Source organism: Zingiber officinale, chromosome 1B (assembly GCF_018446385.1).
Source record: "Zingiber officinale cultivar Zhangliang chromosome 1B, Zo_v1.1, whole genome shotgun sequence".
Classification (NCBI taxonomy): domain Eukaryota; kingdom Viridiplantae; phylum Streptophyta; class Magnoliopsida; order Zingiberales; family Zingiberaceae; genus Zingiber; species Zingiber officinale.
Window position 1 is genome coordinate 8855794 of NC_055986.1, and position 24553 is coordinate 8880346.

General features: G+C 43.3%; 2 protein-coding genes across 2 annotated transcripts; one reads left to right on the forward strand and one right to left on the reverse strand.

The window, feature by feature from the left end:
* Positions 1–773: 773 nt before the first annotated feature.
* LOC122025310 (beta-glucosidase 31-like) lies at positions 774–16963 on the reverse strand. The gene is made up of 8 exons (XM_042584133.1): positions 16856–16963; positions 1923–1986; positions 1791–1849; positions 1636–1711; positions 1482–1553; positions 1322–1409; positions 981–1248; positions 774–893 (listed from the first exon to the last, which is right to left on the reverse strand). The coding sequence occupies exons 1-8, from the start codon at positions 16961–16963 to the stop codon at positions 774–776; spliced, it is 855 nt and encodes a 284-aa protein (XP_042440067.1).
* A 2181-nt stretch (positions 16964–19144) lies between these two features.
* On the forward strand, positions 19145–19633 carry LOC122025397. The gene has a single exon (XM_042584232.1). The coding sequence runs from the start codon at positions 19145–19147 to the stop codon at positions 19631–19633; it is 489 nt and encodes a 162-aa protein (XP_042440166.1).
* Positions 19634–24553: the final 4920 nt, after the last annotated feature.

Consider the following 24553-nt stretch of genomic DNA (forward strand, 5'->3'; position numbering starts at 1 on the left):
TTGTTCAAATCATGATAGATCTCTCAGTCCTTGTCATAGATCAAGTAAGTTTTTCTTTTGATACTTAGTGACCTGGAGTTTATGTGGATACCATGCATCATGTTATGATACATGTGATATTAACAGGGAACCATGTTTGATGGATTGATTACAATGTACATAATGTTGCAAGTTCAGTGGAAGATGGCTTTAAACAGTTAGAGAAGGTTCTCTCTCTTATTGCTTCTTTTTTTTTTTTGTCTTATGCTTTGTCCTTTGTCATTCTTTAATTGCCTAGATATCTAAAAGATGTGAGTTGGTTATGTTAGTCATAGAAAATATTTAAAAATGACCTCTTTTTTACTGGTTATTTGCGATTATGAAGTAAATTTTGGTTGATGCCATAAAAGGAATTTGTTTGATGCCCATGAGCCAAATGGAGATGAATAGATAGTGACCCTTTCACTCAAAATGGTTATGGAACATATACCTTGGTTGGTTCATGCTCTATGCTTTTTATCATGAGCAAATATTTGCTCGTGCATCTCTTTTTATTGTTCTACTCATTTTCACATTCTTGAATCTTGACTTTATATTACACGTTTATAAGTTTTATCAGTTGCCTAACTCTTATGAATTGCCATTTTATTAGTGTTCTTTTTCTCCAAACAATGATGTCTTTTTGGAAGTAATGACATTATTGTGCATCATTATTATCTTAGACTAGAGAAAACAATTTTTTGATGTCACCAATCAGAACAAAAACAAAGATTTCAGTGTATTGTTTGCTTTACTCACCAGCCTATTAGAAAATCGAGTGCTCTATTAACTGCTGCTATATCATCTGGTAATCTTGTAGCTGGCTCAAACCAGATCCCTAGTAAGGTAATTCCAATATATCCCCCTTGATTTGGCTTTTGCACAAGAACAACACTCTATTTTAGATAACACCCTGAATAACATTTAGATCATTCAATTAAAAGAGAAACTAATGCGGAAACCTGATATTTCTTTCTGTATAGGGAGACTGCTGATGCATGGGAAAGCAAAAGGTTATGACCAGCTACATATGGTTCAACAGATGAATTCCCTTTGCTGCAATTGAGGCCAAGGGAAGAGGCCAAGGAGGAAGAGCAGTGATTTGGTGGAAATATTCCTAGATCATGGCCAAGGATGGGTTCAATGTTTGGCTCATTGACAGTGATCCAGTATTTCACTCTATCCCCAAACTCTCTAAAGCACACATCAGCATAAGCAGTGAAGTCCTCTCTACATCACAATGGACACTATCTTAGACATTATTCGAGGAGATGCAAATGAAAGGGCTGTAGTAGAAATGTACACAATCTTTGGGCTCAAGAGTCCAGAATATTCATCTTCCAAAGATTGGGGGAGGTCAAAGTGAAGAAGAGTGACATGAGGTTCAATTCCTGCCGGCCAAACACAGTTTGGTAAAATTGTGACTAAAAATTGTTAAGGTATGACCACTATTCTAATTGTACCATATTTCTTGAATTCATTGATCAAGTTATTATAATACTGCACCCCTTCTGGATTAACTGGCCCTCTACCATCTGCAACATGGCACCAATTAGAATCATGTAATGCTTAAACTATTTGGTCAGGAAAATAAATTATTGCAAGGTGAATGCCGACTAGGAATGACTCTGCTCCAGGAGATAGAGAATCTGTAGGCATCCAGGCCCATGTCATGTATCAACTTCACATCTTCCTGCCAGCAAGAAAAACCAAAATTTTATATGCCTACAGTTCATAGGATTGCATAATTGCCTAAAAAACTCACGATCGACCTTGTACTTGTGATACTGATCAGCTGCTATGTCTCCAGTTCTTTTGTCCTCTATTCTCCCTGAGATTCTGAAGACGTTTTAGAGTTTGCAGACACTAAATTAGTGCTTTTTTCTTGTTAAACGAAATTTAACCTTCGTGTGCAAAGGTGTCCCAGATGCAGGGAGTTCTTCCTCCCTCTGCAGCAGCCCCTTCCACCTTCATGAGATTGAGACCCAAAAGATTACACCATGCAAACTCAAGAAATTAGTTGAACTCTAAAATTGAGGCAAATTAAGAACTAATGAGACTGCACCATGTAAACCTGTTCCTTTGGCATTATGTTTTATATTACCTCTTCAAATGTACTCTTCAAGCTAATGTTTTGGGACACTAGAGAAGATATTAATGTTTGAACCCTCTAATACATGCTTAGTGAAGCATACATGCAGTTCGAATTTTGCTTCTACATCTTTGTTTTAAACTGCATTCCCTATATATCTTCTAGAGCCTTGAAACATCTTTATTTCTTACGTCTTTTTTGCATGCCTGCATGTCTATAATTATGATATAGGCCTTTCCTAAGTGTATGTGTATTTTCTACTGTTTGTTGCTACAGGATGGAGTAACTGTTAGTGCAACCTTAGGTCAAGGTTGACCTGGTTGACCCGACTCGAGTTGACCTGACTCGAGTTGTATTTTGATGTTTGACGAGAATAGAAAAGTTGTATCTTGATGTTTGACAAGAATACAAACTTGGGAGATTGTTGGTGCAACCTTCGGTCAAGGTTGACCTAGTTGACCCGACTTGAGTTGATTTGATTCGGTAAAGTCCAAGCAGGGAGCTTGGCACGGGAAAAGTCCAAGTATGGAGACTTGGCACGGAAAAGTCCAAGCACGGGAGAAGTCCAAGTATGGAAGCTTGACATGGGAAGTCGGAGAGGGCTCGGCGGCTGTTCTCCTGAGGTGAGAGTGGAGCCCGTTCTGGACCTGGACGTGGAAGTCGGAGAGGCTCGGAGGCTCGGCTCTCCCGACTAGGTCGAGAGAGCTCGAGGGAGTCGGCTCGTCCGGACCATGTCGGAGAGGGCTCGGAGCTCGTTCTGACCGGGACGGGCGAGGTCCTCGAGAAGGGCTCTCGGACCGGAGGCCTTAGCGACTCCACTGGAGAGGGCCGGGAGCTCGCTGGACCTGGACGATGGAGTTGGAGAGGGCTCTGTAGCTGCTTCTCCTGGACTAGGTCGAGAGGGGCTTGGTAGCTCGCTTCGGGACGGTAGGTTAGGATGGGAGTGTTGGTTGCTACTCGAAAACCTATAGGTTCCTGTCAAAAATTTTGTACAAAGATTTGAACCTTTTCCTAGCTGCCATGTGTTCTTTTAAATTAAATTTTGGATCGCCTCGGAACTTAACACGTTTGATCCAAAACTTAATCTATTTGTTCTTTTAGGTTTTGACTTGGATCTCTGCGGAACTTAACACGTTCGACCCAAGTCTCCTTAAGTTATTAATTCCATTAAATATTAATTTCCCAAAGGTTCCCAGGCGAGGCACATGGCCTTCTTGGATATGGGAGCAACCACCACCGACTAGACAAAACCTTTAATAGAAAGCTAATATTTAATTTCCTAAAATAACTTTAGGTTAACCAAAGAGAACAATCAAATCACAAGGAAAAGAAAGAAACAAAAGAACACAACATCGAAAAACATATTCGAAATACTAGAACGTAAGCCTCTTGTATTTGGTATTATTTCCATAAATAACTAGCATGATGCGGAAAAGGAAAAACTACTAGTTATACCTTCTAGAAATACCTCTTGATCTTCTACCGTATTCCTCTTCTAACCTCGGACGTTGTGTGGGCAACGATCTACCAAGATGAGAAAACACCAACCACCTTCTTCTCCTCCAAGCAAGGTTCGTCCACAAAGGAAAAACTTCACCAAGGAGGAAAACCAAAATACTAACCAAGCTCCAAGAGATGCTAGCTTTCTCTCCTTCTTCTTCTTCTTCTCCAAGTAGTATCCGGCCACCACAAGAGCTCCAATGGAAGAGGGAGATTCGGCCACCACAAGAGGAAGAGAGGGAGAGGTTGGCCGGCCACACCAAGGAACAAAAGAGGGAGAGAAATAATAGATGTTGTGTCTGATGAAGGCACCCTCACCCCTTCTTTTATATTCCTTTGCCTAGGCAAATTAGGAAATTTAATTACAATAAAATTTCCTCAATTTCCTTGACATGATTTAATTTATAAAAATAAAATAAATTTTCCAAATCAAACTTCAATGGCCGGCCACATCATTGGAGAACAAATTGGACAAGTTTTAATCAATAATTAAAACTTCCTAATTTGTTTCCGGAAATTTTAAAAAATAAAATTTCTCTTTAAAATCTCTTCATGGTATATAAAAGGAAATTTCTATAATTTTAATTTTATCAACATGTGAATAATTTTTAAAGAGAAAATAAAACATCTCTCCAATCTACAAATAAGGAAAGAGATCTAATCTCTTTCTTTAATCTTTTGTAGATCTTTTACAAGAGAGATATTTTAATTTTAATTCTCTTTAAATTATATCTTCCACATAATAATAAAAATTAAAATTAAATTTCTTTTTTAATTTATTTTGGCCGGCCCCCACTAGCTTGGGTTCAAGTTAGGGCCGGCCACCTAATCTCGTACCTTGGTTCCCAAGCTAGCTTGGCCGACCCCTTATTGGTGGGTATAGAAGGTGGGTATAGGTGGGTATAGAACTCTACAAATAAGAGGCTATGATAGAGAGAGAGGAGGAATTGGTTTTGGTCTCCGATAAAATTAGCATCCGTGTTGCCAACACACACTAATTTTATCAATGATAATTCATTCCACTAGAGAACTATCATTGAACTACCGCACCAATCCCAAATTACATTTTTGAGCTCCTTCTTATTATGAGTGTGTTAGTCTCCCTGTATTTAACGTATCGAATGTCCACTAATTAAGTGAGTTACTGACAACTCATTTAATTAATATCTAAGTCCAAGAGTAGTACCACTCAACCTTATTATCATGTCGGACTAAGTCCACCTGCAGGGTTTAACATGACAATCTTTATGAGCTCCTCTTGAGGACATTATCAACCTAGTATCTCTAGGACACAGTTTCCTTCTATAATCAACAGCACACACTATAAGTGATACCATTTCCCAACTTATCGAGTTTATTGATTCATCGAACTAAATCTCACCCATTGATAAATTAAAGAAATAAATATCAAACATATGTGCTTGTTATTATATAAGGATTAAGAGCACACACTTCCATAATAACTGAGGTCTTTGTTCCTTTATAAAGTCAGTATAAAAGAAACGACCTCTAATGGTCCTACTCAATACACTCTGAGTGTACTAGTGTAATTATATAGTCAAGATAAACTAATACCTAATTACACTACGACCTACTAATGGTTTGTTCCTTTCCATTTTAGTCGTGAGCTACTGTTTATAATTTATAAGGTACTGATAACATCATCTTCTGTATGTGACACCACATACTATGTTATCTACAATATAAATTAAATGAACAACTACAAACAAATGTAGACAATTTGACCAAATGTGATTCTTTATTCATAATGAATGTTTACAAAGCTTAGGCTTTCAGTATACACTCAGCAAGTCTAAGCTGGATCGGTCGGTGACCGATCGCCAGCTGATTGGTGACCGGTCGGTGCCATCGAAGAACCGGTGTTCATGTTTACGTGATCGGTTGCGGTGACCGATCGGTAATCATCTGATGAAGAAGATTGGGAGAAGAAGAGGGGATCGGTCCGTGGACCGATCCACCTGAGTCTGATCGGTCCACACCGTCGAGAGTTGGGAAACTCTGTGAAGCGCGATCGATGCGGGGACCAATCGAAATAGGTCTGATCGGTCCCAAGACCGATCGAGAAATCTGGACCGATCGGTGGAGCTGATCGGTCGGGTAGTGCCGCTGATCACCGTGGCTAGATTATTGTCTTCGGCCCTAGGTTCGGATATAAAGGGTCGAGTGCCTCTATGATGGCGGACTGCCTTTTCTTCTCCGATCCTATCGCAATCGAGCTTGCTGAGCTCTCATTTTCTGGAAGCTTCCTTCTGCCGCTTGTTGTCTAGGTGTTTTGTCTGCTTCATCCGATCGACGAAGGCAAGTGTTTTACATTCTTCGCCTTTGTATTGTCTTTGTATCTTTGTACTCCTATCTTTGCGTGCAGAAGTTTGTGGCGAGGTTTCTCCACCCAGAAGGAGTTTCTATTAGCCGGTTTTCTGGGGTCTCATCCACCGACGGATTGATAGGCTTCGTCCACCTTACGGACACGCCGAGGAGTAGGAGTATCATCTCCGAACCTCGTTACATCATCGTGTTTGAGGTTTGATCTTCTCCACTTTCGTTTCTACTCTTTATTTCCGTTGCGCTAACCTAAATTGTAGGAAGAAACAAAAATTTGGGGTCGGCTATTCACACCCCCCCTCTCTAGCCGCATCCGAAGGTCTTAACAAGTGGTATCAGAGCAAGGTTGCTCTTCGTCGGATTAACACCCGGGGGAGCACAAGCTAGAGAATGGATCTACTTGGAGAAGACATCACGATTCCACCCTTCTACGATCGCGACGACTTCACGTATTGGAAGGTAAGAATGAAGTATTTTCTTATGACTAACCTAGAAAATTGGAGTTGTGTACAAGTAGTTTTTATTCCTCCGATGGATAAAGGAGGAGAACCTCTCGAGAAGAAGAAGTGGACGAAGGAACAAATCCACCAATCCACAATCAACGACGAGGTAACGAAAATCCTTGAATTTTCATTACCTAATGATACCTTGTGTAAGATAGGTGGATACAACGATGCCAAGGAGTTGTGGAACAACTTGGCTAAGTTCCATGAGGAGAGCTCCAATTCAAGTCATGAAGAGGAGTCAAGTGAGCCAAGTAGCTCACATCTTGGAGGTATGGAATTAGAAGTTGAGGGCTACTCGACATCTAAGGAAGAAGAGGAGAAGAGTTCTTCTTCAAGATTGGAGCAAGAAGAAGAAGTCTCTACCTCCGGAAGGGATGAAGAAGAGAGCTTATATCCATCCTCAACCCTAGGTAACTCAAGCAACTTAATTTCAAATAAATTACATATAATGTGCTTTGAGTGTAGGGAATATGGGCATTACAAGAGTAAATGTCCAAAGAGGATTAGGAAGACTCCACCGGCGCCAAAGGTCAAGGAAGCCGGAGTCCCGATACGCAAGGGCAAGGAGCACGTGGTGTGCTTCCAATGCAAGCAAAGGGGACATTATAGGAGCCAATGTCCGAGGGGGAGGCAACCTCACAAGGACAAGAGACCAAGCACATCTATGGGGGAAGCTAAGGCAAACCCTAAGGTACCCTTTAAGGCATATCCTTGCAATTCTAATAAGACACATGCTAGTAGCTTTATTGCATTTGTCAATAATGATAAGCATGATAACTATAGAAATCGATACATGTGCTTAGGTGCCAAACATGTTAGTCTAGATAAGGACAATACTAGAAGTACCAACCCTAGAATTAATTCATCTAAGGTTAAGGAAAACCTAGATAGGAATCCCAAAACAACTAGACATATGCCTAGGAATACCTCAAAGAAAAATGACAAATTAAAACTTGAGGTATTAGAGAAGGAAAATCAAGTCTTAAGGTCAAGACTTGACACTTTAGAAAAGACCCTTAAGAATTTGGAGAAGTCAACTCTAGGGTCTAAGGGTCAAAAGCAAAAGCCCAAGGACATGAGAGGTTTGAGTCACAAACCTAAGTCTCAAGTGGTCAAGCCCACTTACCATAATGTTCCATTCGATTATGGAACAAGACCTAGGGCTAGGAAGACCATCACCAAGGTCACAAGGGGAGTCACCCCTAGAGTTGATCTTGATGAGTCCCAAATGACCAAGGCTTTAAAGCCTAGGAGGGTCATTAGGAGGGTTGCTAGGGAATTCATCCCTAGTGAATATTTAGTGAACCCAATGAGCTCAAATAGGTTTTGGGTTCCTAGGAGCGTGATTTCATCACGCTAGATGGTTTAGGGTGTGCCCACCTTATTTGGATAGGTAGTTAACCTAATCATGGCAAAAGGTGGCATTTTAGGAATTTTCAAGGTGTAATCAAGCCTTAAAAATGAAATTTAAAATTTTACTCATTCCTAAGGTGATTAGGATGTGCCAACCACACTTGAGGAATTTTCTAGGGTCAATCTAATTGGCACATAGTGATCTAAAAATCTTTAGTATATGATTTTAGATCTATTACACTTAGGAATATAGAATTTATGGTAAAATGATCAAAATTATCAAAAATGGCAACTAAAGCTAGAATTAGGTATTTTCTATACCTTTATATGTTATTTTCCATATATTGTTTGCCATATGCCATGTCATGACATCATATCTAATTTACTATCATTTGAAATGTCATGATAATGCTTAGGTTAGTTATATGTCATGCCTTATTTAAGTTTCATACTTTATGACATGACATCATGACATTGGCACATGTTTTCACTTATGATATTATTTTATGCCATCATCTCTTGCATTTATGATCAATTAAATTGATTTAAGGATAAAAACTCAATTTGATATGGAAATCAAATTGTTGTCTAGAAAATGCATGAGAACTTAGCTTAAGATGACCTAAACCCATATCTCACATCAAAATTGACTTGGATGTGTTTGATACACCTTAGATGTATGTGAGATATTAGGATTATGAGTTAGGATCAAGGTACATAGCTCTTGTACCTAGGTGGGCCTAATTCTAAATTGAGGATCATAGGGAAAGCTTGTGTACAAGTCATGTACATTTAGCCCTAAGATTGTGGTCCTAAATTGAATGGTTTAAGATCATTTCAAAATTGATTTGAAAAACCTTGATGAAGCTTTTCTAGTGATAGCATTCATCATTGAGCAAGTTGATACAAAGATGGATTAACCTTGAGCTATTTCAAAGTTTTTCGAATTTTGTATCAAGATTTGAAAATGAAAGTTATTTTCATAGAAAACTATTTTTCCATGATAATATATGTTATGAGGAATGTATCCTCAAAATTTTACAATTTTTGGAATTTTCTGTAATTTTTTAGGGGTTTCTGAATTACGGGAAGAAAAAAAAATTCAGAAATCTTATCAGAGAGTTGTGGACCGATCAGAGAAGAGCCTGATCGGTCCAGAGTGGTGTGGATCAGTTACTGGACCGATCCAGGGAAGTCTGATCGGTCTGGTGACCGATCCAATAAAGGGCTGAGCGTGCCAAAATGCTGATTTTCGACTGATTGTCTGAAATTTCAGGTGAAAGTTTGTGTTTTAGATTTCTAAAGGGTTGAAACTCTCCAAGACATTGTTGGTGCAATGGTCAAGGGGGAGTTGACCTTTAGGGGGAGTTTTACCTATTGGTCAAAGGGGAGTTGACTTTTAGGGGGAGTTTTTACTCGATTTCTGAGGATGAGTGATATGTGATTATCACTAAGTTGATTATTGTCTTTAGTATCAAGGGGGAAATTAAGGGTTTCAATGAAAGGTATGGGATTTTCATTAGGAAGAAACTCTTAACCTTGATTCACTCTTTTTGATGTGTGTCAAAAAGGGGGAGAAATGTCTAGAGAATGTTCAAGGAAGAACATTGGAGTTTGGGGAGAATGTTCAAGGAAGAACATTGATTGGAAATGTCTAGAGAATGTTCAAGGAAGAACATTGGAGTTTGGGGAGAATGTTCAAGGAAGAACATTGATTGGAGAACTATTGGAAAACCTAAGTTAGGTTATCGGGTTAACCTAACTTGATTATGGTTTTTGTCAAACATCAAAAAGGGGGAGATTGTTGGTGCAACCTTAGGTCAAGGTTGACCTGGTTGACCCGACTCGAGTTGACCTAACTCGAGTTGTATTTTGATGTTTGACGAGAATAGAAAAATTGTATCTTGATGTTTGACAAGAATACAAACTTGGGAGATTATGGGTGCAACCTTCGGTCAAGGTTGACCTAGTTGACCCGACTTGAGTTGATTTGATTCGGTAAAGTCCAAGCAGGGAGCTTGGCACGGGAAAAGTCCAAGTATGGAGACTTGGCACGGAAAAGTCCAAGCAAGGAGCTTGGCACGGGAGAAGTCCAAGTATGGAAGCTTGGCATGGGAAGTCGGAGAGGGCTCGGCAGCTCGTTCTCTGGACTAGGTCAGAGAGGGCTCGGGAGCTCGTTCTCTGGACCGGACGTGGAAGTCGGAGAGGGCTCGGTAGCTCGTTCTCCGGACTAGGTCAGAGAGGGCTCGGGAGCTCTTCTCTACGACAGACGAGAGGGCTTTAGGGATTCTTCTTCATAGCTAGGTCAAGATCAAGCTCGCATCAGGTTAGGGTTTAGGGGATCTCACTGGAATTGCCGAGAAAGTATTTGTTTTTATTTTGATATGAAAAACAATTGTTTAAAAATATGAAAAAGAAGATCGGGAGAAGAAGATGCACAACAAAACCCTAAACATTCAGGAGAAAGCTCACTAGAGGAGGATCGAGATCCGAAAACACTGACTGGACACTACCAAGGTGGAAGTGACACACAGTCACACACGAAGAGTTGGGCAATATATCTGCTTTATGTGTGTATGTACAATGACAATTATTTGAAAATTGATCTGAAACATCTTACTATCTAATTAAGAATCAGACCTTTAATAACTAATTTTAGTGAAGTATAAAATATAATTATGTTAATATCTTTTTTTCACATTAACAATCTTTTTGAAGCTCATTTTCAAGCTTCGTGGAAGCTTCTTTCGGCTGGTTCCTGCTGTTGTAGGTGTTTCGTGAAGTTGCTGCTTCATCCAGTCGACGAGAAGGCAAGCTGTGTTTTTACATTCTTACTGCCTTTGTATTGTGCTGTATCTTTGTACTCCTATCTTGCTGTTGCAAGAAGTTTGTGGCGAGGTTTCTCCACCCAGAAGGAGTTTCTATTAGCCAGTTTTCTGGGGTCTCATCCACCGACGGATTGATAGGCTTCGTCCACCTTACGGACACGCCGAGGAGTAGGAGTATCATCTCCGAACCTCGTTACATCATCGTGTTTGAGGTTTGATCTTCTCCACTTTCGTTTCTACTCTTTATTTCCGCTGCGCTAACCTAAATTGTAGGAAGAAACGAAAATTTGGGGTCGGCTATTCACCCCCCCCCTCTCTAGCCGCATCCGAAGGTCCTAACAGTAACTTCTCTAGGAGTCCTTTTGAGGATGTGTGTTCCACAAATATACAGAGGTTCAGATCTAGCAGAATCATAAACCAAAGCTCTCTTGCTCAACTTTTGCTGTCCTTTTTCGACAAGGTGCGATCTTTTAGATTCATGGCTAGTTACCTAATTGTACAACATTTAGCGTTTTAGACTGAGTAAGTCTCGATTTTCATGAATAGGTTGGGTGGAGCTAATTAGAGTTTTCTAATTAGATTAAGATTAGGTTTTGTTAGGTCTCTAAATCATTTTATGCATTTTTTAACTTACTTTTGGACAGCGAGTTAGTTCTTTTAATGGAATTATACATCTATGATGCTTAATTTGGGATTGTAGCATACTTTTTGACCAAAGAAGTCTAGATCAATGATAGATTGTTCTTCAATCTACTGCTCTTTTTAGCATCTTTATCCTACTATAATGTTATTCTTTAAGATTATGTTGCATTGATTTTTGTTACTCTTTCTGGATTCATTTTTATTTAAGGCATTCTTTCCTTTAATGGTCCCTTTTAGAATTTAATGTATGACTTACTCCTTAGCATCATATGGAGTGTGTGGGAACGTTTGCATTAGATTGTACCTTTTAGAATTAATGCTGCTTGATCACTGGGAAAAATAATGTTTGCATGATTTATAATAGAAGCTTTGTATGCAGTGACATAGAATGAAAATTCTGCTTAATAAGAAATTTAAGAGCCATCATATTGTTTCAAGAGGTTACCATTTATGTTACGTAGATAACGCTTTTTGCACTTCTATTAGATGACTATATCAAATGGTTTTTATGGTTATGTAACATTTATGCAGTGCAATTAGAATCACACGTACAGTTTAGTTGCTAATTTGTAATATATATCTTTATTCGAATAGGTGTCCTCAAGAGTATTGGGAAGAATGCCGACAAGCTATAAAAATGAAGAGACTTTAACAAATTAAGGAGCACTAGGAGTTGCAATCCTTCCTCTTCACCGACATCTAAGTAAAAAATCTTGTGTTATATTGTTCTACCTTTGTTTTAATAGTGTTATCATTTTGTTGATTGCTTATGAAATTTTGTTGGTTGCTTATGAAATTTCTTCAGAATGTTATAGATATTATTTTTGAATGTTAGAAAATTGTATATTAAATTTTATTTTGAAATTTAGTATTTTGAATGATTTATAATATTGGAAAATTGTGTATTAATTTTTTTTTTCTAAAAAAGACAACGGTTTTTCACCATTGTCGTAGATAGTTTAAAATTGTTGTTGAAGACCCTGTTATTAAAGGTAGACGCTCAAAGACAACGGTGAAAAACTGTTGTCTTTGAAGGAAAAGACAACAGTTTTTCATTGTTGTAAAAATATTGTCATTGCCTTCAAAGATAACGGTTAAAAACTGTTGTCTTTGGGCACCCCTTTTAACAACACAGCCTTTAACAACAGTTCAAAATGGGCTACGACAACGGTGAAAAACCGCTGTTGTTAGGCTTTTTTCTTGTAGTGTTGTACAAATGGTCTCTGATCAACGTGAACCGATCGACTCTTTTTTTAATCATACATGCTTGTTCCCGGTCAGCCGGCAAGTTTCTAGCTCGAAGGAACTCTAGCAATGACGTTCGCCAATCGCTCTGTACCTCTACTTCCACTGATCGTTTTATATGAGCCACCAATAGTATTTTCTCAATCAACTTGTCCAACGACAAAGGGATTAGGGAACTAGCTAACTTGGTCAGCTCATCTGCATATTATTATCCGTTCAGAGAATCTTTTGTAATGTCACCTATTGAAATCCCACCTTTAACTTTTCAAATACTTCCACATACAATTTCAGCCATTCGTTATTTATTTCAAAATTATTAGAGAGTTGCTGGGTCGCTAGTTGAGAATCTGAGTAATTAAAAATCTGAGTGGCTTCCACGTGTTTAGCTGCCTGCAGACCAGCTATATGTACTTCATATTCTACTTCATTATTAGTAGTTCGATAATCCAGCCGAATGGACAATTGTATTCTATCTTTACATGGAGATATCAGGAGGTTCCAATTCCACTATCCCGCTGAGTAGCCAATCCATCCACATTGATTTTTTAAGTTTCATTCGGCTCAGGGTTTTTTTGTATCTCCGTAATAAAATCAGCTAAGGCTTTAACTTTAATGGACGATTGGAGTTAGTACTATATGTTATACCCACTCAACTCCGTGGTCCACTTGATCAGTCTTCCAGACATCTCAAGGTTGAGGAGAACATGACCTAGTGTGCTGTTAGTTAAAACAATTATAGGATGGGAAAGAAAATAAGGGTGCAACTTTCGAGTGGCTAACACTAGCCCGTACGCCAACTTCTCGAGAGCAGTGTAGCGACATTCAACATCTTTCAATAAATGACTTAAAAAATACACGCTTGTTGTTCATTGTTGTCCTTCTGCACCAACACTGATATGACAACCCATTTAGTGGAGGACAAGTATATCCATAATAACTCGTCGACGATGGGCTTCGCGAGTACAGGTAAATAACATAAATAACTTTTAATCTCCTCTAACGTTGTATCGCACTCTGCGTCCCATTGGAATTTGGTGGCTCGGTGAAGTATCTTAAAAAAATGACAGACTCTGATTGAACGACTTTGAGTTGAATTGGGAGAGGGCTATGATGCACCCTGTCAGATGTCGTGCCTCTTTCAGGTTGTGTGGTAGAGACATGTCTTGGAGTGTCTACACCTTGCTAGGGTTAGCTTTAATTCATTGCTCAGTCACAATATATTCGAGGAAGCGTCACTTTTAGCCCCAAACAAGTATTTGTTGGGGGTAAGCTTGAATCCATACTGTTGGACCCCGTGGTTGTTTTGATGTGATCAACCAAAGTTAGTTAGGTCCTTTGTGTTTTTAATCCTTGTGTCTAAGTGTGCAGGAGCTTAGGAGCGCAGGAAGTCGAGCGGAAGATGCAGCTGGCGAGAAGGACGGCACGGGAAGGGAGCCGACGGGCTCGGTGCATCCGAAGGACGAGAGAGCTGTGGAAGAGTACATCTATGAGCAAGAAGAACATGTGCGACGTTCGAGGGACGTAAAGTCGGGACGGAAGGCTGCTCGAGGAGAAGGCCGGGAATTGGGTTCGGGTGAGCCCTATTCCGGTTGGCCGGAATCACCGAAACGAACGGAGAAACGAAAGCCAAAGAAGTAAAAAAGAGAAGCTGGAAACACTTATATACCTGCCAGCTTTGAGGCGCCTCAAGCAGGATTGGAGGCGCCTCAACCTTGAAGGCGCCTCAAGCAGGATTGGACGCACCTCAAACTTGGAGGCACCTTCATGCTTGTTTGAGGTGCCTCAGATAGGTCAAAGATGACCGTTTGCGTAATGGATAAAGTTTTATCCATCCACTCGTTGGAGGCGCCTTGGACCTTCGAGATGAGATTTCCAGGAGCTATAAAATGACCCATGGAGCTAGGAAATAGTATTGATTCAAGCAATCAACTCTGTAATCATTCCTAGCAATAGTTCTGAGCTTCTAAGTGTGTAAAAGGCTTCTCCACCTTCAGAGAAGGAGATCGTTAGTGCGCTTTTCATCGTCTTGGATTAACAACCGTCTTGGTTGTAACCAAGTCAACTTCTAGTCTTCTCTAATTCTTTTGTTTTATTATTTTATTATTATTGCTATCTATTTTGAGTTGAAAAGCTTTGAGGAGGGTATACTTTTATTTTACAGGCAATTCACCCCTCTCTTGCCGGCCCCGCTGCACCAACACATACCTTCTCAGGATATGACATGTCTCCTCGATGTCTACACATAAATCAACAACTCAGAGAGATTTTATTAGTATATCATCAGCGTATATCTTCATCTTTCTGCCGATCTACTTTCAGAACACCTTGTTCATAAGCCACTGGTATGTTGCTCTGGTGTTTTTTAGTCTGAACGACATGACGTTGTAGCAGTAGGTTCCCTCCATGGTGATGAAGCTAACTTTTTCTTAATCTTCCTAGGTGAGCAGGATTTGGTGGTATCCTTGGTATGCATCCAGCATGCATATCAATTCACAACCAACAGTAGAGTCCACCACTTGATCTATGCTTGGTAAAGGATAGTAATCTTTTGGGCATGCCTTGTTCATATTTCTTAAATCCAGCAGACCCATCACTTATTTCCTGAATTGGACACCAATACTACGTTCAAAACCCAGCTCAGGAATTGCACTTCCGAGATATGTTCAGTTTAAAGTAGCTTATCCACTTCTACTCGGATGATCTCTTTTCTTTTGCTTGACCGACCGAGCATTCGATCGGACATGCAATTCATGCTGCATTATGGTTGGTGGGATACCCGGGTGCTCATAGGTCATCCAAGAGAATACATCATGATTGTGTTTTAGGTAGACAATTAGCTTTGCCATCTTCTCAGGGCTCAGATCAGCGACGATGAAGGTAGTGACCTCTGATTGGCTAGGATGAATTTGTACTCTCTTTTTCTTCATAGATTAAAGTTGGAGGAGATTCTTGGATTGCATTAACCTCAAGCAGCCAGGCTTTTCGAGTGACTTGAGACTCAGTTTTCACTATTTCCACATAGCATTTGCGCGCCACGAGCTGATCTCCCCTAACTTCGCCGACCGAGTCGTCTATTAGAAATTTGATTTCCTGACAAAATGTAGAGATGATGACCAGGAACTTGTTCAGAGACGGTCGACCAAGTATCACATTGTAAGCCGATGAGGCGTCCACCACAATGAAATTTGTCCGGCAGGTCCTCATGAGCAACTCTTCTCTAAGGGCGATAGCTAGCCGAACTTGCCCGATCGACTATACTTATTCCCAGTAAACCCATAAGGGGTGTTGTCATCGGTTGGAGTTCATTCTTGTCCATCTAAAGCTAATCAAATGCCTTTTGAAAATGATGTTGATCGAGCTATTTGTGTCAACAAAAGTTTGACGAATAGTATAGTTAACGATCACAACTTTAATAATGAGAGCATCGTCATGGGGTATCTCCACCCCTTCCAAGTCTTTAGGACTGAAACTAATCTCGAGTCCTTGCACTTTCTCCTTACTACACCAGACTGCATGGATCTCTAGTCGTTGTGCATGTGATTTTCTGGCGCTGTTAGAATCACTGTCGGTCGGGCCACCCGTTATCATACCAATGTCATCTCAGGCTACATTGCCATGATTTTCTTCCTCCTGAGTCGATGGGCGTGGCGACTGCTCAGCAGATGCTCGTACAAGTCTTTGGTTGTTCCTTTGTTAGGGCAAATGCTAGTCTGATCAGCTGGCGCTTTGTTTCGACCTGTGGGTCCATCCGGTCAGCGATAACGTTGGCAATTGGGAGAAGGAGATTACCGGCGGAATTTTGGATGCTTCGGTTAGCGCGGGCCTGGGTTAAAGTGGTAGCAATCTTTTGTGTCATGAGTCCCCGAGCAATGATAGGAGCAAAACATTAGAGTCCACGGTCGAGACTCAGAGACTCGCGGTCGATCGGCTTCCACATGCTAGACTGCATACAGCCTTGACTTGTGTTACTGTGGTGGAGGGCCCGATCAGGGCCCTTTTGGAGGTCAATTATTATTGGCCAATCTGCGCTCAGGATGGGCGTCGTGCTCAGGAGAGACTTCCACATGCTGGACCATGTACGACGACTCGTGTTGCTGTGGTAGAGGGCTCGATCGGGGCCCTTTTGGAGGAAAATTATTATTGGCTGATAGGCGCTCAAGAGTGGCGCTATGCTCAAGAACTATCTCTTTTTTTCGAGCGGACTGAGCTTCTTCAACATTAATGTATTTGGTGGCTTGTCTGAGCAGATGATCGAAATCCCTCGGAGGCTTCCTGATGAGGGATCGGGAAAAGTCATTATTTATAAGTCCTTAAGAGAAGGCACTCACCAAAATCTCTGGAGTGGCCGAGGGGACATCCATGGCGATTTGATTAAATCGCTTAATGTAGGCCCTCAACATCTCCTTGGGCGCCTGCTTGAGTGAGAATAGATTCATCGTCGTCTTGTGGTAACGACGACTACTAGCAAAGTGATGAAAGAAAGACGTTCGGAAGTCCTTGAAACTTCAGATGGACTAGGCAGGTAGTCGTTTAAACCATCTTTGTGTTGAACCCGCTAAAGTAGCGAGGAACACTCGGCACCTAACTCCATTTGTATATTGGAGTATGACCACATTTTTAAATTTTGGTAAATGGTCCTCAGGTTAGTCGTCCCTGCGTACTCCCTGATCGACAAGGATTGATAATGTTTCGGGAGTTTGTCCTCTAATATCTCTTTGGAGAATGATGTGCTCTCTCGCTCAGGGGAATCACTCGTCATGGGAGCCTTTCCCTTACGGATATCCTGAGCAGGGGCATTCTTGGAAGACAATCTCTTCTCTGCTCGGCCCATGTCCTCTTGGAGCGTTCGAAACAATGCCCTGTGATAGGCAATCGATGAATGCGACATCGACGGTAGGCGGGTCGGCGGAATGGGTACTTGAGGGAAGGCACCGGACATAGTGTGGTTTGGCTAGCGTTCAGTCGAACCCTTCACTTGAGTCTCACATTCAACGTGTTGGCCAATTGCAGATATAGCAGGGTCGTTCAACATATGACACTCGGCTGCTGCTTGTTATTGTTGTTCCACCATCCTTGTAGCCCGGGCATTTGCCAACATCTCCAATTCTTCTTGTGTCAAGGTTACTGTAGTAAGTCATCCAGCGTCTTCCATCTTCACGTTTCGGATGCAGGTGAAATTCCCATAGACGACGCTAAATATGATTCTGTCCGAAAGCGGAGAAGGTGGATGGCTGGGAACGTGACTCTGTCGTTGACTTCATAAAGACTCCTCGTTGTCCTGCATGTCACAAAGAGCATTAGTTGCCAGGCCAAGGAAGAGATCTCCGGCATTAACCCTTCGATACTCAAGTCAGTGCTAGGTTGAAGGAGAGGAATAGTGAAAACAACGGTAGCAATGAGCGTGTTAAATTGTATATCGTCGCATACATGCACTGGTAGATGGAGACCCCTTTTTATAGTGTCACTGTTATCCCTGTGAATAAATCTCAAAGCACTTTCGAAAAAGGACAGGTCATAAAGTGACTCTGATATCTTTCCTAAAATAAGCTAGCAAATCTCTATGATTTGACAGGCTGAAAGTTTCGAAAGTATGATTTGCCTGCAGAATATCTTCTGTCCTCTGTGGCACAAAATGCTAAAAATGAATACGAGGCCTTTAGACCATGGGACCCACCATAGACCCCCTTGGCATAGTGATCGAGCAGCTATATCAAGCGCCCAAGGTGTCTGGTCGGCCCATAAGTCCGATCGGCTGGAGCAGTTGATGGAGCTACTTGATACCTATCTTCAAACCTTGTGCATATAACGGAAGTCGGAATATAAAGCCCGATCGATTCGAAGGTCCGGTTAGTTGAGTTCTCGATCTGCCTCAAACACCACTTGTAAGGAGATCGAAAGTCGGGACTTGAGGTCTGACCAGCCACAAGATTCGATGGGATGAGATCTCTAGTCTGCCGATCTCCTAAACTTTGACTTGTGTTTCGGGGTTGGGGGTCCACCTTAACTACCATATCAGTCATGATTTATATATAGATATATATTATATAGAAAAGAAATTATAGTTGAGATATTATAAACACTAAACCTACATTTAGTTAGGGATAATGTAATCAAGTAATGTAATTAATCAAGTAATGTAATTGAGCTTGAATTATAATTGGATTATATATTATTGATCATATAATTAGATTACAAAATTATATTAAAATTTTATTACCATTTGTAATTTAAATTATATTATAATTTTAAAAGTATACTAAATAAAATAATCAATCTGATGACATTAGAAGAGTATTATCCCTTGCAGCCTAAATTTATTCATGTGTGGTCCATTTACCGGCTAGCCGGATATAGAATGCTTCATTATCTTCCCTTATCTTGCGCGAGGCTCTGTTTGAACGCATCAACTATCTAAACAACCCACAATCCGTGTAGTTCGCTTAATTGCCTCCTCCGCGGCTCCGCCCAACGAGAAGGCCGACTTCCCTCAATAGGTCATGTAGAAAGCAGATCGATCGATCGACGACGGAGAACGAGCTCCGATGCTAATCTGATACATCATCGATCAAATTGCAATTCGCCGCGGGAATCAAATCCCAGCGGCCGCCGCAGCTCCGATGGCGCCCAGCGAGGGGAGGCGCAGCAACGTCTGCATCTGGCTCATCTCCTGCCTCTTCTTCCTCGTCCTCCTCGCCGGCGGAGGCTTCCTCGTCCTGTACATCACCTTGCCGGAAACAGAGGACGCGATTTGGTTCCCCATCGCAGGGATCATCCTGGTGGCCATTCCATGGGTCTTTTGGACCATAACGTGCATTTACCAATCCATCAAGGTGAGAAACGGAGGAGAGAAGCAGCCGGCGGCTAAAGCTTCAGCGCTTAATTCCCCGGTGGCGGCCGCCGCCCATGACTCGCCGGTCAATTCCCCAGGCGGCGAGAGAAAAGTGCGGTTCGGCAATGCGACCGTCACAGGTGAGAGGGCCGGGAAGACACCGGAGGGCGAGAAGGCCGATAACGGAGGCTCGAATGCCAGGAGCGACGGTGAATCGTCGCTCAACTCGCACGAAAGCGAAGCGCCGCTGGCTTTCTCGACGTCATCAGCCGCGTGAAGTTTTGCCAGGAAACTAAAAAAAAGTAATTTAAAGAAGACGAAGCATCCATTCATCTGCTGCTTAATTTTGTCGCTCCTGCGCTTCGTTAGTTGTAAATCGAAGCTGACAGATTTTAAAAATTAACCGCGATGTAATTTTGTCAAAATCGAATCCTTCCCATTCCGAATCCAACGACTTTTTCGTTTTCCCATCAAAAAAACTCCCAACGAATTTGCAAAATCTCTTGCTCGTCAAAATCGTAAAACCCTAATCGGTCCCTGTGTTTCTATTATGTCGTCTTCCGGCCGAAGCTCTTGCATCACCGACTTCTTCACTTCTACCGGTGTCTTTGTTCACCGATAGTTTGGAAGTCTGGTTCTTATCCTTCATCGGATGTTGTGTTCCTAGAAATTTTGAGGTTCGACTTCGGCTTCATCACCTTCACTACGTTAGCTCCTTCTTGTCTCGCCGCATAAACTTGTCCTTCCCGTCGCGTGACCTCGAGTAAAAAGCTTTCATCCCGTTACAAACTCTATTTTTTGATTCGTAATCCAACTACAAAATCAGTTATATAGGACAATATCAAAAGCATTCATCATCATCTCCAAAGATAATTTTTAGATTATAAGGTTTTTTCTTGTGTTTTTAAATTTTTTATTTATTTTAATACCCTTATTATAATTGAATTTAACTTAGTTTTAGTTATATTATGAACTTAGTTTTTCGAAAGTTATGTGATCGAATTGTCTTAAGTACCATTATTTATCTATTTCATTGAGCTTTATTTAAGAAAACACATTATTTTAGTTGTTTAATATTGGTTGGATTATTTGTACACAATTATCTAACATATATATTGATCCGGTGGTAAAGATGGGGGATCACTCGTGGGCGGGAGGTCAAGGATACGTGGAGGTCAAGGGTCAAGAGAGTCAACACCAAGGTCGTGCCGAGCGGACTGGCGGACCATCCCCGAACATCCGACCGACCGGGCACCCGGTCCGGGTCTCCCAGGCGACCGGACAAAAGACAACCCGACCATGTGGCGGGTTTCCGACGCTCAAGGTAAAAGAGTATTTAAGCCGAGCGGCCAAGACGCTCGGCCGAGCTGCAGGACAGTAATCCGCAATCCCAGCCGAGCACGTGAATAAGGCTTCTTGGAGGACATGAGCGTCGAGCGGTCGTTCCGCTCGGCCCGGGAACGGACAAGAGCGCTAGGAGACAAAAAGGACAGCTAGTAGCTTCATCCTCGAGATACCTGCCGCCGACAAACAGCATGGTCGGCGGCTGGAGCGGACGGAATGTAGTACGGTAAAAGCTTCCACCGTTACATCCGGAATATGCTCGGACGATTGCGGAATGGCGTCAGGTGTACTTTTCTGACACAACCCTACTGAGGTATGTTTGGGGAAGCGTGCACGCATCGAGAAGGGTGCCCGCGCCTCCCCGGGGTCCTATATAAGGACCCCCAGACTTCGACGGAGGTATGCAATCTTGATCACTGTAGCCACAGTAACATTACTCTGCTTCTTCGTCCCCAGCGTCTGTCGACTCAGCGCTCGGACATGATCAAATTGGCGCCGTCTGTGGGAACGCACCTGAATCCGAGCCTAGAAGATGGAAGAAGTTGGACGTCAACTCCTGGTAACACTCTCTCCTGAGGAGCTCGAAGCACTCATTCAAGCACGAGCCGCAAAGATGGTTGAGCAACAGCAGAAGGCTCAAGCGGAAAGGATAACGCAGCAGGTCGCATCCGTCTCTGGAGGCCGAGCGACAATGGAGGGCCATCCGGAACAATATTCTACGTGGCCTCAGAACAAGGGGCAGACCGGCACACCAGGAGACGCGCTGGCCGCCCCTATTCCATTTCATCGAGCACTATTCCAGACGCCGTCAGAATTGGCCCTAGCCAACCAGGGATCGTCCGACGAGGCGCCTATCCGGGACGCTGCGAAGGGCAAGGCGCCCCGGACGGATTCATCCCCCGAGCGGATCAATCGGCAATTCTCCAACGCCATCCTTAGAGACCCGCTACCAAAGCATTATGCGCCTCCGGCAATTGGAGAATACAACGGGACCACCGACCCGGATGACCATCGACAACACCGCCACTTTACATCAATATACGGATGGGGTGAAGTGTTCCTCACCACCCTCTCTGGACGAAGGCTGCCGGACGGATCAATAACAAGCTTCAAGGAGTTCCGCATGGCTTTTCTCCACCAGTGTCAGCCTATTCGCCATCAAACAAGGACCGAGGGAGTCACTCCGGGCTTACATCCAACGCTTCAATCAGTGGCCATGGACATCTTGGCCACCTCGAAACTATGATGAGCGCAGGGGGGTGGGCGGGATTTCTTCCGTGCGCTCGTCAGAAAGCCGCCTCGCAGCTGCGACCACATGTTGAACAAGGCCAATGAGTACATTAACGTGGAGGAAGCTCAGATGGCGAGGAAAAAAGAAGCACCAGCCGAGCCACCAGTCCCCGCCGAGCGGAAGCCGCCTTCCAATTATCAACCGCCAAGAGGACCCCGCGCAGAGATGGCTCGTCCCCATCTGCAAGCGAGGTCGCAAGCCGTTCAATAAGTAACGACCGATCGACCTAAGTCAAAAGGGAAGGTGTGGACTCCCATGTTCTATTCGCTCCACCAATCCGCCACACACAACACCCGGGATTGTCGGAGTCTCCCTCCGATTGCTCATCCCGCTCCCAGGAATTATCGTCGCCGATCCCCATCGCCTGATAGGCGACATCGGCACCAAGAGGTCAGGCGCCGGGCAGCCAGAGAATCACCCGAGCGGCACCTTCACCAGTCGCACAGAGCTAATCCCCGGGCATCGCATGAACGGCCTAAGTCGTCCGCTCGGAAGGTGCATGCAAGGCAGCTCACGATCCATGCAGTTGGCTGCAGTCATGAGCGGGCGAACAGGCCTGAGATCAGCTTTGGGCCTAGGGACCTCGAAGGAGTCGAAGTCCCGCATGATGACGCCCTCATCATTCAAGCAGTAATAGCTAACTACACTATTCACCGCATTTTTATTGATACAGGCAGCTCGGTCAACATCTTCCGGAAGGCATTTGACCAATTGCAAATCGACCAAGCCGAGTTGCTGCCGATGACAACCCCCCTCTACGGATTCACCGATAATGAAGTTTTGTCGGTCGGACAAGTCCGGCTGGCTATCTCGCTGGGGGAGGAGCCACTTAGAAGAACACGGACCGCCAACTTCATTGTGGTCGACGCTCCCTCCGCGTACAATGTTATATTGGGGCGACCGGCTCTCAACGAGTTCCGAGCGGTCGTCTCCACCTTTTGCCAGAAGATCAAGTTCCCGGTGGAAGATAAAGTTGGGGAGGTTCGAGGAGATCAGCTTGCAGCCCGGCGATGCTACGTAGAGATGGTCCGAGCCGAGGCTAGATCTACTCAGAAAGTGTCACGAGTCGAGGTAAACGCTATAACCGAAAAGCCACCACTTCTAGTTTATGAAGAAAAAGAGGAGGTGCAGATCAACCCTTACCGACCGGAGGCCACGACTTTCATAGCAGCCGACCTGGAAGTAAGTCGGAAAGAGAAGCTGATCAGATGCCTCCAGAAAAAGTGGAGAAGCTCTTGGAGGCCGGCCACATACGGGAGGTGCAGTTCCCGAGCTGGCTCACAAACGTGGTGCTGGTCTCCAAACCAGGCAACTAGTGGAGAGTCTGCATCGACTTCCGGGACCTGAACAAGGCCTGCCCAAAGGATTTCTACCCCTTGCCCCAAATCGATCAACTGGTAGACTCCACAACTGGATGCGAGCTGATATGCATGTTGGATGCATATCAAGGCTACCATCAAGTGCCGCTCGCCCGAGAAGACCAAGAAAAAGTCAGTTTCGTCACTGCAGACGACACTTACTGTTACAACGTAATGCCGTTCGGATTGAAGAACGCGGGAGCTACCTATCAGCGGTTGATGAATAAGGTATTCCAGGAACAGATCGGGCGCAACTTGGAAGTGTACGTGGACGATATACTTATCAAATCCTTCCGAGCGGCGGACCTTTATGCGGATCTGGAAGAAACTTTCCAGACGCTGAGGAGATACGGGGTCAAGCTGAACCCCCAGAAGTGCTTGTTCGGAGCAAAGGGCGCGCATTTCTTGGGCAAATCCTTCTGAGCGGCGGACCTTTATGCGGATCTGGAAGAAACTTTCCAGACGCTGAGGAGATACGGGGTCAAGCTGAACCCCCAGAAGTGCTTGTTCGGAGCAAAGGTCGCGCATTTCTTGGGCTATATTGTGACCGAGCGGGGCATAGAAGCGAACTCCATCAAGGTAAAAGCATTGCAAGATATGCCTCCTCCCAGAAATCTTTGAGAAGTACAACGCCTCACCGGTCTGATAACGGCGCTATCGTGATTCATCTCCCGAACGGCCGACCGAAGCTTCCCTTTTTCAAGATTCTGTGCAAGGCTACCAAGTTTCAATGAGACGAGGAATGCGATCGGGCGTTCGAGGAGCTGAAGACTTATCTCAATTCTTTACCCATGCTGGCCAAACCGGCTGTAGGAGAGCCGCTCCGTATTTACTTGTCTTCGACTGAGCATGCTGTGGGGTCGACATTAGTAAGGCCGAATGGCGAAGAGCAGCCCGTGTACTTTTTAAGCCACATTCTAAAGGATGCTGAAGTTCGCTACACTGGTCTCGAGAAATTGGCTTTTGCCTTAATCCTCACCGCGCGGAGATTGCGCCCTTATTTCTTAGCGCATACAATCATCGTGATGACGAACAGCCCGCTGGGAAGAGTGCTCCTGAATCTAGAAGCGTCCGGGCGGCTCATCAAGTGGACAATGAAGCTGAGTGAGTTCGACATTCAGTATCAGCCCCGCTCGGCGATTAAGGCCCAGTCCTTGGTAGATTTTGTGACCGAAGTGCAAAATCCTGAGCCCGAAGCTATGTG